This window comes from Gorilla gorilla, chromosome 17, assembly GCF_029281585.2.
Source record: "Gorilla gorilla gorilla isolate KB3781 chromosome 17, NHGRI_mGorGor1-v2.1_pri, whole genome shotgun sequence".
Classification (NCBI taxonomy): domain Eukaryota; kingdom Metazoa; phylum Chordata; class Mammalia; order Primates; family Hominidae; genus Gorilla; species Gorilla gorilla.
The window spans coordinates 37,721,727-37,735,392 of record NC_073241.2 but is presented as its reverse complement, the minus strand read 5'-3'; the positions used below and the strand labels follow the sequence as shown (position 1 = coordinate 37,735,392).

Below are 13,666 nucleotides of genomic sequence, written 5' to 3'. Positions count from 1 at the left end.
ATTTATCTACAGCATTAAACTGCTTTTCTGTAAAATCTATCTCAAATTTAAGATATAAAATAAAATAGTATACAATAATTTCACAGAAAATTTTACCAGGAATGCACTTACTTATCTGTATACACTTTGCCTACAACGTAAGACTAATAACAAAAATGAGGAAAAGCTTGTTGAATAAATAGAACAAAAAATTTAGTCACGCAAATTTTATTTTCTGCATAAAATTTTAAGACTAGACGGAAGCTTAACATGTCTTGCCTCCTCCCCCATTTTTATGTTTTTAGAGACAGGGTCTCACTCTATTACCAAGGCTGGATGGAGCACAGTGGTGAGATCATAGCTCACTGCAGCCTTAAACTCCCGGGCTCAAAAGATCTTCCTGTCTCCGCCTCCCAAGCAGCTAGGATTCCAGGATTCTATGATCTTGCTATGCTTCTCAGGCTGGTCTCAAAACACCTGGCCTCGGCCTCTCAAAGTGCTGGGATTACAGAAGTGAGCCACTGAGCGCCAGGCCTTCCTCCCCATTTTTAAAGATGAGTAAACAGAAGTCTTGCAAATGCTATTTGATTTTAAGAAGTTACATGAATAATGTATGATTCACCAATAAAGGGGCTTTTACAAAGGTCAGTGGTAATATAAATATTTCAAATTATGAAATAAATAAAAAAATGAGTTATTTGCTTTAAAGAAAGCTTTCAAAAAATTCTTTTAAAACAGTGTACTTCTATGATACATCAAGTTTCTACTATAATATCATTATACCCCTCCTATGAAACAGTGTATTACTGGAGAATTTGGTGAGCATACTGCACACTCTCAACGTGGAGGCAATGATGGCTAAAGCATGCTAGGAACATATCAGAAAAAAATCAACTGACTTTCTAGTCTTAAAATTATTTTATCTCAGTCTTTGACACTTCTATGATACTCTATCTTTTCTCATTTCACATCTCCCTCTTTATTTATTTGTTTATTTTATAGATAGGGTCTTGCCTTGTTGGCCAAGCTGGTCTTGAACTCCTGGCTTCAAGTGATCCTCCTGCCTTGGGCTCCCAGAGTGCTGTGATTACAGGCATGAGCCACTGTGCCTGGCCTCCCTCTTATTTCATACCTGAACTTTACATGGTACCCCCCCATCCCATTTATGTGCATATGCAGGACCATCATCCCCTAACACCAGCATGTGCATGCCCACACATTCTCTCATAAACTCTCTTCTCTCCAAAGCCAAATCTTAGTCTTTCTGACTCACATATTCTCTCTCCAAGACTGCTCAGAAACCTACATCAAAGTATCTACCTCCATTTTCTTCAGAACTCTCTCTTTAGTTTCATCTAATAATGCATTTTATGTGACACTCTTAGAGGAAAATAGCAATAACTTCTATGTAGTGGAACACCTTTACTGGACTGAAGGGTATGATGAGGATGAAAATGTTGTTATCAGCAGCACTGAGAACTTACTTCTATGTGAATCTCTAATCTCTCTAAGCCTCAGTTTACTAATTTGCAAAGAGTCACAGGATTGTTACAAGGATCAAATGGAGTAAGGAAGAGAAGGCATTTTATAAAGGAGCTGTATGAATATGACAGTAAAGTAGCAGGGGTTAAAGTTTTAGGTAATGATAAATAATTTTATTTAACAATAACAAAACTGGGGACTGATGATCAAAAAATTACCTGGACTACAATAGATTAAAGGATACTACCATTAATATAATTTCATTTTCTCCAATAAAAAATTTTACAATTGAAACTGCCCCCTCTGCACAGCACAGGCTCACCAGCTACCCCTGCAGTATGGCTCTGGAATATGGTGATGTCACTGGCAGCAGGGCAGGGTGGCTCTTCTTTCATACAACCTGATGCACTCGATGGATTGCTTAGACAGTGCCTCCAGCTATAGTTAACTTACAAGGATATCAAATTTCTTAGGAGACACAGTAATGTGTACTTACTTTCAAGGATATCACATTGCTTAAGAGACAAAGTAATAGCAGGCCTACCCAAATCTTTATCATTCAAAGAATAACCTTAAAGGAGTTCATTGGTTGTTTAAGAAGAAAATCATCACATCATGAAAGGGATTAGAATATAAACAAATTTCCTTTCTAAATAAATAGGTGATGAACCAGGTACTGTGCTTTATAAAGTAGCCAGGTTCAGTAAATGCACTTAACACTTTACAGAACAAGTATAACATTGGAAAACAGATGGTAGATTTTACATTTTAATAAATTGCCAATTTGCCATATAAGAAATTTAGTATAATTAAAGTACTTTTGGACTATCAAATCAGACACATTATCAGTAACTGAGCTCAAATGTTCTGACACTATGCTTCCACCCCAATTTATATGCATTCATACACACACGTATACACAGATATAAGGTAGTTTGAAAAATTGTTGATACTCAATTTTTAATTTTGTTGAATCAGAGTCTATTGTTTCAAAAATTCCACTTGGTACACACTAACTCATAGGTATAAAGAATGATTCTTAAAATATATTAAGTATTTTGGGATCTTCCGAAAAAAATCAAATTAACAAATAGTATTTATTAGTGTGAAAACAGTATTTTTGAGAAAAGGTTGAAACCATTTACATACATAAACTAACATGTATAAAAATGTTCTATCATTTCAAGAAAAACTTATACATTGCAGAGGTGAAAGAAACTTACATTCTTGAAACCTTAGTGTTGATAGGCAATTTATGTGCTTTGTTTGTCTAGGAAATCACTCAAGATGAGAGAAGTGATGACAGGAGCTTCAAAGGAAGAAGGGTGTTTCAACAAGGATGAAGGCTGATTACTGGCAGGCAGCAGAGGAGAGACAGAATATTAGCAAACCCACCTCAATCGAAACAGCGAGATGTAGAGGAGAGATCAGCTTCCCGCAGGAGGAAAGCAAGAGAAAGCACTACCCTTAGGGGAACAAGTGTTGTCAGAAGAGCCTGAGGGGACTCTTTTCAAAATGGAGTGCAGTTTCCAGAGAAGACTGGGAAAGGGTGAGATGGAGATCAACGGCGTAGAAACAGAGAAGGAGATATGAAAACAGGATGGAACTAATGCCTATAAAGTGCTAGTCTTGGAGTGGTGACAGGGTGAGAGATGTGGCTGGAGCTTCAACCAGTTGTGAGGGCCCAACCTCGGTCAGCCTGGCCAGTTTCTGCAGGCACTGCCACACAGTAGTTTTACTCCACCTGTCAGCTTTTTCTTTAAATAAACTTTAATAATGTTTGAGCCTCTTTTTGAAAGTGTGTTTGCATATCTTGCAAAGCAAAATTTTAATCAAGAGCAAAAATTTTTTTTTTACATCAGATGAGTAATGTGCTGACATAACAAGGTTTAGAAAAAGGAACATCTCGCACACAAGTGTGAATATCCAATCATCATGCTTAGGAACTGCAAAAGGATCAAGAGCAAACATTTTTTAAATGCTCACTGCAGTAGAGTAGTAAAAATACTAATATTGTTCTATTTAAGCTCAGAAATAGTTTCTAAGAATGCCAGTGTTGGAAGGACTTTAAGAGCTCATTTAATTTCCTCTATTAACAAATTTGCTTTCTAAATAAATAGATGATGAACCAGGCACTGTGCTTTATAAAGTAGCCAGGTTCATACATGTACACCCTAAAAATAATGCTCTGGGGAAGGCAATCTCAGTTTTAACAAGCTGGGAAAGTTAACGACAGCCTTAAAAAGTAATCTTTTCTACTATTCGAGAAAACCTAGTTGAGGATGTGCCTTTGGATGTTCACTTTGAAGCTTTTAATCAGATCCCACTTCCTCTGGTTCTGCTCAATGAGAACAGCTAATCCATTACACACACACACACACACACACACACACACACACACACACACACACACACACACCTTATTTATTCTTCACATAGAGTTCACCTTTTTTCCACTTTGTCGGCAACTTTCCTCCTTGATCCAATTTTATAAAATTAAAAAAAGAAAAAGGCAAAGCTTTTCATTGCCCTATCATAAAAAGACAGACTCTAAGCAGTACCCTAGCTAGAGCAGAGGAAGGATGCTTAGAGCTCTTATTCATATATACACAATGGATCTATTTAAGGGTGATTTATTAAGGGTGATCTGCCTGAGACATCCGTCACCTACTTACTACCAGGGTTAAGTACACCTTATTGGGCAAATAGTTTAGTTTTTCCTTTCTTGCTTACATATCCAGTATGTGTTCTTCCCCAAACTGTGGGTCATGGTAACTTTTAGCCTAGTGCTTCTGATAAACCCTATATGTTAGCTGTAAAAGAAATGATACTGTGACAGTTAATTTTAGGTGTCGACTTGACTGAATTAAAGAATACCTAGAGAACTGGTAAAGCATTATTTTTAGGTATATATTTAGATGAATGTGTTTCCAGAGGATACTAGTGTGTGAGTCTGAGTGGACTAAGTGGGGCCCTCAGTTTTGGTGGGCACCATCCATTTGGCTGGGGCCCTGGATAGAATAAAACAGAGGAAGGAAAATTGGCCTCTCTCTCTCTCCTGGTGCTGGGATATACTTTTCTTCTCCTACCCTTGGTCTTTGGACTTGGACTGAGCTGTGCTGCTGGAATAACAGGGTCTCCAGCTTGCAGACACCCTGTCATGGGACTTCTCAGCCTCCATAATGACATGAGCCAATTCCCCTAATAAGTCCCCTCTCATATATCTTGAACTCCTGGCCTCAAGTGATCCTCCTGTCTGAGCCTCCCAAGTAGCTGGGATTACAGGCATGAGCCTGCACCTGGCCCCCTTTCATATACCTATATGTCTATATATCCCATTGGCTCTGTCTCTCTGGACAACCCTGACTAATATATATCCATTACCTAACATGTACTGAGCTCTCACCTTCTGCCAGATGCTGTGCTATTTTATATAAGATCTCACTGAATCTTCACAACCACCTATGTAACACATGGTGACTCACCTTTTAAATAAATAATAAATAAAACAGTTAAATGATCAGATGTGAGTGTCACCTCTTTTCTGAGCCTTTATCCCTTCCCGGAAGAGGTCCTAACATGTTTCAGAATGGACAGAAGAGAAGAGCGACAGAAAGGGAGTGGAAAGCAAGTCACATGGGAATGGACTGAACTAGTTCAGTAGCATTTATTTCCATTTGCAAGGAATCTGTATGAAAATCTGTTTCTTAAATGGTTCACACTGTTGATATTTCAATACAATAGATTTAATTTTACCTAAGTTGCTTCTTTCCTAAATGACTTTCAGCACTCATCTAAAGGATAGTAATAAATCTTTTAAAACAATACAGCGGACAATATTGAAAATTTAGGTTTCTCTTCCAACAAATATCAAATGCATGCCAATCAAACAATGCCAATAAATATCAAAGCAGTAGTACTCACCTCTTTTGCACTCTTAATTTTGGTCAGAAATGTATGGAGCTCCATTGTTTCTGCAAACAGTGCACGACATACTGCCTGATAATGATTTGGTGCATCTGATTCAGTAGGGAGATGAGCAGCACACAACTAGAGAAGGGGAAAATAAAATAATGGTGCTTGGTTACTATTTGGGTTTTTTTGGTACTTAAAAACAGATACGAGCAGAGTGCAGTGGTTCACGCCTGTAATCCCAGCACTTTGGGAGGCCAACGCAGGCAGATCATGAGGTCGAGAGTTCAAGACCAGCCTGACCAATATGGTGAAACCCTGTCTCTACTAAAAATACAAAAATTAGTTGGGCGTGGTGGCACACACCTGTAATCCTAGCTACTCAGGAAGCTGAGGCAGGACAATCGCTTGAACCTGGGAGGCAGAGGTTGCAGTGAGTGGAGATCATGCCACTGTACTCTAGCATGGGTGACAGAGTGAGACTTCATCTCAAAATAACAATAAAAACCAAAAAAACAGACACACCCCCATATCTGTATTTTCATATCAGACAGCCAGGCAATTCCCATCATCCAGGGCTTAATGTATCACAAGACCATCAGTAAGGTCTGCATAATTATATGGGAAAAGTGGTCCACTAACTAACAGAGACCCAACAGCACAGATGAGCTTACTAGAATTAGCTTCTATTTGAAAATGATAGGACATATGTAAAAGTTTGGGTTGGGAACAGAAAGGGAACCACCATTTATTGTATACTGATGATGGATCCAGTTTTTTAACAGCTACCATTTATTAAGCAATTATCATGCCAGCTACAATATCTGACATGTTGTATATACAACATAATACCATTTACTCTTCAATGTAATGCTGAATTATCCTCATTTTAATGGAAAAAGAAACTGAGGCTAAGAGGAGCCACATGACTTGTCTGTCCATAGTCACATGGTTACCATGAGGGAGAAGGAGAAGTCAAACACAGTCAGTCCCTACTGGGTTCTGAAGCCAGGCTCATTCCAATACATGTTGAATTTTGTAACGTAGTAAAAAAAAAAAAAAAAAAAAGAATGTCAGGAAAACATATGGACCTCAGGGAAGCTGCCTCATCAGTAGATGGGGAGTGGAGGAAAGAGGGCAGAGGGCAATGTAAGGCCACAGGTGCTGCCTACAGCCCTAATGTCCTTTACCACACATAGTCCATAATCCCCACCCAACTACTTGTGGGTAAAAGGTGCAACTTAGTATCATGCAAAGCAATTCAGAAAAATCAAACACCATTTAATTTATCAGATTGGAAAGACATCCTATTAAGAGTCCCATACACAGGAATAATTTTATCTTTCTATAAAATAATTTTGTATCCACGTACAATCATTACATTTTAAAGTACTTCATTTGCACTAACAAGCTGTAAGTTCTCTTAATTTCTTACTAGTCAGTAAGCTTGACACTAATACAATAACTAAAAATATGCATCTTATTTTAATAATTTCTATCAATTAAAGAACAAATGACATCTTTGTAGTTTGTAATATCCTTAATAATGTGGCTTTCTGTTTTCATGTATAGTAACCATCTTACATAATCTAATAGATCACTAGCTTTTACAAAATACATTCTCAAGAAAATATCTCTAGTTTGAATAGGAAACCTTCTTCACAGTAGCAAAAAAAGCTAAAAGCTGCTTTATCCAGAAGCATTAAAAGCAGAAATCTCACAAGTTTATTACTCACAGAGCCACTAGTAAACAGAGAGTATATTTTGTGCTCAATTATTTTTGTATTTAGAAAACATCTTGCAATACAGAATTGTCATTCAAGATAATGAAAGACAACTACTGAGGCTTTACCTTATGTAACTTAACCCTAATCTTATATTCCAGTCACATAATGAAATGGCATAAAGCCACTGGGTTTCAAAGTTTTCAACTGCTATCCACAGTAAGAAACAAATTTATATATATTCACGTATTATACACAAACACATGCATATGTGCATGTTATACATACAAAAGCTTCACAAAACAAAACTTGCACATTCAATTGAATTCACAAACCCATTCACTGGTTGTAAACTGCAACTTTAAAAACACTGGTGTAAAGGTAATAGCTAGGTCTAAAAAATGTTTTTTTAAATGCATATGACAATCTTACACATAGAAAATCTAAAGTAATACTACTAGAGTTAATAAGCAATTTCAGCAGTTGCAGAATACATGATTAACAAACAAAATCAGTTGTATTTCTACACATGGCCAGAGAACAATTGGATAATGAGGTCAAGAAAATCACTCCATTTACAATTGCATCAAAAATGTTAAGAAATAAATTTAACCAAGGAGGTGTAAGACTTATACACTGAAGAGTACAAAATATTGTAAAAGAAATTAAAGAAGACCTAAATAAACAGAAAGACATCTTGTACTCATACATTGGAAGACAATATAGTTAAGGCAACAACATTACCCAAAGTGATGAACAGATTGAATGCAATCCCTAACAAAATCCCAACAGCCTTTCTTTAAGAAATAGAAAGACTGATCCTAAAATTCATATGGAATTGCAAGGGGCCCCTTGCAACAACCCAATTTAGAGATCAGGAAACTGAGATATAGACCAGGTAAGTAATTTGCCCAAGGATACACAGCTAGTCAATGGCATAAATGGAACCGAAACCAGGTAGTCTCTCTGGAGCCCAGGTTCTTTTCCATTCTACTCTAAAATAAATGTAATTCCCTTTATATTAAAGGGAATAATGTTCTTAAAGTACTTAAAGCATAGAGCATGGTATACAGTAAGCATGCAACAAAATCATTTTTATAGTTACAAAAAAAGAGACATCAGGGGTTAGGGGGACAAAATTAGGTTATATGACCTTGGACAAGTTATTTAACATTGCTGGGTTTCCATTTATCTCTAAAAAGAAAGGACTGGTTTATGTAACCTCTTATATAAATCTGTCTCTCCTCTTTGCTCTACGTATAACCTTCTAAATTAAACTGAAATACTGAGGTTTTTGAGGGATCAGTCTTGGATCTTTGGGTATCCTCTGCTTACTGTAGCTGCCCTTGTCTAGTCTAATGGCTTTAAATGCCACCTATAGGCTGGTAACTCCTCAACCCCTATTCCAGGCCAGCCCTTTATGTTAACCACTTATGGCTATGTACTTAGCATTTCCACTCAGAAGTCACAAAGACAGCTCAAACAACTCTGAGAGTCATCCTTTTTTTTCCCCCTTAATATAGGGTCTTGCTATGTTGCCCAAGCTGGTCTTGAACTCTTGGGCTCAGGCAATACTCCTGCCTCAGCCTCCTGAATAGCTGGAATTACAGGTGTGTGGCACCATGCCAAGCTGAGAGTCATCCTTGATTATTCTTTATTCCCATACCACTCATATCCAAGCCATCAGTAAGTCTTGTTGTTTCTACCTTCAAAATATACCACCTGACAGTTCTCTACTTTTCTCCATCTCCTCCACCATCATCATGGTCACAGCTACCATTTTCTTTCATTAGAGGACTCCTAACTTCCTCTCTCACTAGTCTACATGGTTCTTCTTCACCTGACAGGCAAAATCTTTTATAAATATAATTTGGATTATGTTCATCCCCTGCTTAAAAGCATCCAATCATTCATTCAAACAATATTCACCAAATGCCAACTACGTACCAGGCACTGTGGCAGAAAGAAACACAGTATTTGATATGGTTTGGCTGTGTCCCCACCCAAATCTCATCTTGAATTCCCATGTGTTGTGGGAGGGACCTGGTGGGAGGTAACTGAATCATGGGGGCAGGTCTTCCCCTTGCTGTTCTCATGACAGTGAGTAAGTCTCATGAGATCCGATGGTTTTATAAGGAGGAGTTTCCCTGCACAAGCTCTTTTTTGGCCTGCTGCCAGCGATGTAAGACATGACTTGCTCCTCCTTGACTTCCACCATGATTGTGAGGCCTCCTTAGCCACGTGGAACTGTGAGTCCATGAAACCTATTTTTCTTCCCAGTTTTAGGTTATGTCTTTATCAGCAGTATGAAAAAGGACTAATACAGTATTGAACAAGTCAACATCCCGTTCCTCTCAAAAACAGTAATGGGTATCTCAGACCCTTAAACATACACACACACACACACACACACACACACACACACACACACACACACACGTTGGGAGTAACAGCTACTATTAAGAAAAATAGGCCAGGTGTGGTGGCTCGCACCTGTAATCTCAGCACTTTGGGAGGCTGAGGTGGGTGGATCACCTGAGGTCAGGAGTTCGAGACCAGCCTGACCAACATAGTGAAACCCCGTCTCTACTAAAAATACAAAAATTAGCTGGACATGGTGGCGAGTGCCTGTAATCCCAGCTACTTGGGAGGCTGAGGCAGGAGAATTGCTTGAACCCAGGAGGTGGAGGCTGCAGTGAGCCGAGATCACGCCACTGCACTCCAGCCTGGGCAACAGAGAGAGACTCTGTCTTAAAAAAAAAAAAAGAAAGAAAGAAAGAAAAAGAAAAAGAAAGCAGATGAGAGGTAGAAAATGAGGCCAGTGGTGGGGAGGGGCAATAATGTGGAAAGAGTTGTCAGTAGGTGGCACCAGAGCAGAGAGCTCAATGAAGATTGGAGTGAGCCATGCACAGACCTAAGGAAAGAGTGTCCCAGGCATGGGAGGGCCAGTGGCTCCCACTGAACTTAAAACCCAAAGTCTTCAGTGTTCCTCAAGTCCTTCGTCATCTAGCTCACACCTACCTCTCAAATCCCATTTGTGGCTCTTCCTTCCACTTTGTTTTGGTAATCCTAGACTTGTTTCTTTAAAACACACCAATCTTTTTGCTGATTCCTCACTCCTCCAGGTGTTGATTTCAATGTCACCTGCTCAGAACGTCTTCCCTGTTTGTCCTTTCTAGATGAACTACCCCCTCTAATTTCTCTGTTTTTTTTTTTTGAAATGGGGTTTCACTCTTGTTGCCCAGACTGGAGTGAAGTGTCGCGATCTTGGCTCACTGCAACCTCCGCCTCCCAGGTTCAAGCGATTCTCCTGCCTCAGCCTCCCAAGTAGCTGGGATTACAGGCTTGCACCACTATGCCCGGCTATTTTTTGTATTTTTAGTAGAGACGGAGTTTCACCATGTTGGCCAGGCTGGTCTCAAACTCCTGATCTCAGGTGATCTGTCCACCTCAGCTTCTCAAAGTGCTGGGATTACAGGCGTGAGCCACTGCACCTGGCCTCTCTGTTACTTTTTAATCACCGCATTCTGCATTTTCTTCTTAGCAATTGTTAGGATTTAAATTACAGTAGTTCCTCCTTATCCACAGTTTCACTTTCCATGGCTTCAGTTACCTGTGGTCAACTGCATCCAAAGATATTAAATGGAAAACTCCAGAAATAAATAAATCCTAAGCTTTAAATTATATGCTGTGCTGAGTTGCATGGTGAAATCTCACAGCATCCTGCACTGTCCTGCCCGGGGTGTGAATCACCTGTTTGTGCAGCATATTTGCTCTCAGCCTCAAGCGATCTACCTGCCTTGGCCTCCCAAAGTGCTGGGACTATAGGTGTGAGCCACCGAGCCTGGTCTGCATACCACAAATTTTGATAGGTCACGCATTTGTTATTATTCAGTTTATTTCCATTGTGATTTCTTCTTTGACTCTTGGGGCATTTAAAAGTAGTTTCTTAATTTCCAAGTATATGTGGAAATAATAAAATCTTTTTGTTATTCATATCTGGCTTGATTCCACTATGGTAACAGAACATTTCCTATGTAATTATAACCCTTTGAAATTTGTTAAGACTTGCTTTAAGGCCTGGAATATGGAGAAATTTTTAATTGTTCCATGTATACCTGAAAAGAATGTGTACTCTGCAGTGGATGGGTGGCATGTCCTATTAAGTCAGGTTTGTTATTCTCATTGTCCAAATATTCTATATTTGTACTGATACTAAGAGAGGTATTTTAAACCTCCCTCTATGGTTGTACATTTGTCTACTTCCCCTTTTAGTTGTATTTGTTTGAATGTTGTTCAATGCTACTGTTACAGGCTATGTTACTAGGTGCACATAAATTTATGAATGCTATTTCTCCTTAGTAAATTGAACTTTTTATCAGTAAGCATCCTTTTTTATCTCTAGTAATGCTTTTTGCCTTTAGGTCCATTTTATATTAAAATAATATCTGTGATACTTTTCTTTTGGTTAGAATGTTATATTTTTCCATTCTTTTACTCAAGCTTTCTATGTCCTATTTATAGTGTCTACTCAGTAAACAACGTATGATTGGATTTTGTATTTTTAATGCAGTCTAAAAATCTGTGTCTTTTAAAAATTAGAGTATTTTAGGCTAGTACAATCCACAGAAATACAGTGTGAGCCATGTATGTAGTTTTAAATTTTCTAGTAGCCACATCAAAAAAAAAAAAAAGAAACAAGTGAAATTAACTTTGATAATATATTTTAGTTAACCCAATACAATAACATATATTATTGTAATACTTCAAATTATAGCCAATACAAAAATTATTAACGAGGCTTTTTTTTTTTCTTTTGAGATGGAGTCTCACTCTGCTGCCCAGGCTGGAGTGCACTGGCATGATCTCAGCTCACTGCAACCTCTGCTTCCCGGGTTCAAGTGATTCTCCTGCCCCAGCCTCCCGAGTAGCTGGGATTACAGGCATGCAGCACCATGCCTGGCTAACTTTTTTGTCTTTTTAGTAGAGACGGGGTTTCACCACGGTAGTCAGGTCTCGAACTCCTGACCTCAAATGATCCGCCCACCTCAGCCTCCCAAAGTGCTGGGATTACAGGCATGAGCCACCGCACCCAGCCAACAAGGCATTTTACATTCTTTTTTTGGTACTAAGCGTTTGGAATCCAGTATAGATTTTGTACTTTCAGTCCACGTCAATTTAGACTAACCACATTTCAAGTGATTAATAGTCACATGTGGCTAGTAACTACTGTATTGAGCAGTATAAATTTAGATCATTTACATTTAATGTAATTATCAATATATTTCAGTATCAATTTACCATCTTCTATTTGTTTTCCCACCTGTTCTATATTCCTTTTCAATTCTTTCCATCTCTTCTTTTGGATTACCAGTAATTTTATTAGTTCCACCTGCCCCCTTCCCTATTGGCTTGATATTTACAAATTCTTTTGTTTATTTTTAGTGGCTTTTCTAATAAAGGTTAGGCTTTAGTGGCTTTCCTAATAAAGGTCAGCACTAATAAATTAGTGCTTTAACCTCTTCCCAATGCCAAGGTCTTAGAACACTAACTCCACGCTACTGTTATACATTTTAATTCTAAATATATTCTAAATCATGTAAGACATTATTATTTTTTGCTGTTAATATTCATTTAGATTTATTTTCATGGTTATTTTTCTTTTTTTGAGGTGGAGTCTTGCTCCATCGCCCAGGCTGGAGTGCAGAGGCACAATCTTGGCTTACTGCAACCTCCGCCTCCCAGGTTCAAGCCATTCTCCTGCCTTAGCCTCACAAGTAGCTGGGATTTCAGGCATGCACCACCACGCCCAGCTAATTTTTTGTATTTTCAGTAGAGATGGGGTTTCACTATGTTGGCCAGGCTGGTTGTGAACTCCTGACCTCAAATGATCCTCCCATCTTGGCCTCCCAAAGTGCTGGGATTACAGGCGTGAGCCACCATGTCTGGCCCATATTTATTTTTCTTTGCTCTTCAAATCTTCTGCATCTCCTAGTTTCTACCAGACATGGACTGCCTTCTGCCTGATGTATACTCTTTAGTATTGCCTTTAGTCAAGGTCTGCTGATGACAAATTTTCTGTGTTTGTCAGATAAGATATTTTACCTTTTTTTAAAGAAACAAAACAAAAAAAGGTCTCACTGTGTCACCCAGGCTTGAGTGCAACGGCACCATTACTGCCCACTGCAGCCTCAACCTCCTGGGCTCAAGTGATCCACCATGCCTAGCTGATATTTTACCTTTACTGTTGAGACATTATACTGGATAAATAATTCTAGATTTAATGTTAGAACTCTGAAGATAGCATTCCACTCTGTCTTCTAACATTACTCTCCCCCTGACTTACTTTGTGAAACGGGTATTGGAATGCCTGCCCAATCTACCTCACAGTGTTACCCTAAGGCTCCAGTAATAGAAGGGGGATATAAAGGCACTTTTCAACTACAATGTACCATATTAAAACATAACAAATTATTAGATTACTTGAAATAAAAGACTATCCAGGACAAAAGTTACACATTAAAGAGTGTCTTGCTTGCTAAGAATTGAAAACAAATTGTTTCAAGTTC

At 38.5% G+C, this 13,666-nt stretch overlaps 1 protein-coding gene and 1 non-coding gene across 7 annotated transcripts in view; both read right to left on the bottom strand.

Moving 5' to 3' along the window:
- SPIRE1 (spire type actin nucleation factor 1) overlaps positions 1-13,666 on the bottom strand; it is a 213,354-nt gene that overhangs the window by 85,273 nt on the left and 114,415 nt on the right. For all 6 annotated transcript variants that reach the window (XM_031003592.3, XM_031003593.3, XM_055368418.2 and 3 more), the window contains one exon: positions 5,386-5,511. In XM_031003592.3, coding sequence (XP_030859452.1) covers positions 5,386-5,511 — 126 coding nt within the window. The remainder of the gene's footprint in view (positions 1-5,385; positions 5,512-13,666) is intronic.
- On the bottom strand, positions 3,318-3,419 carry LOC115931495 (small nucleolar RNA U13). The gene has a single exon (XR_004067977.1). It is a non-coding gene; the product is annotated as a small nucleolar RNA U13 (small nucleolar RNA).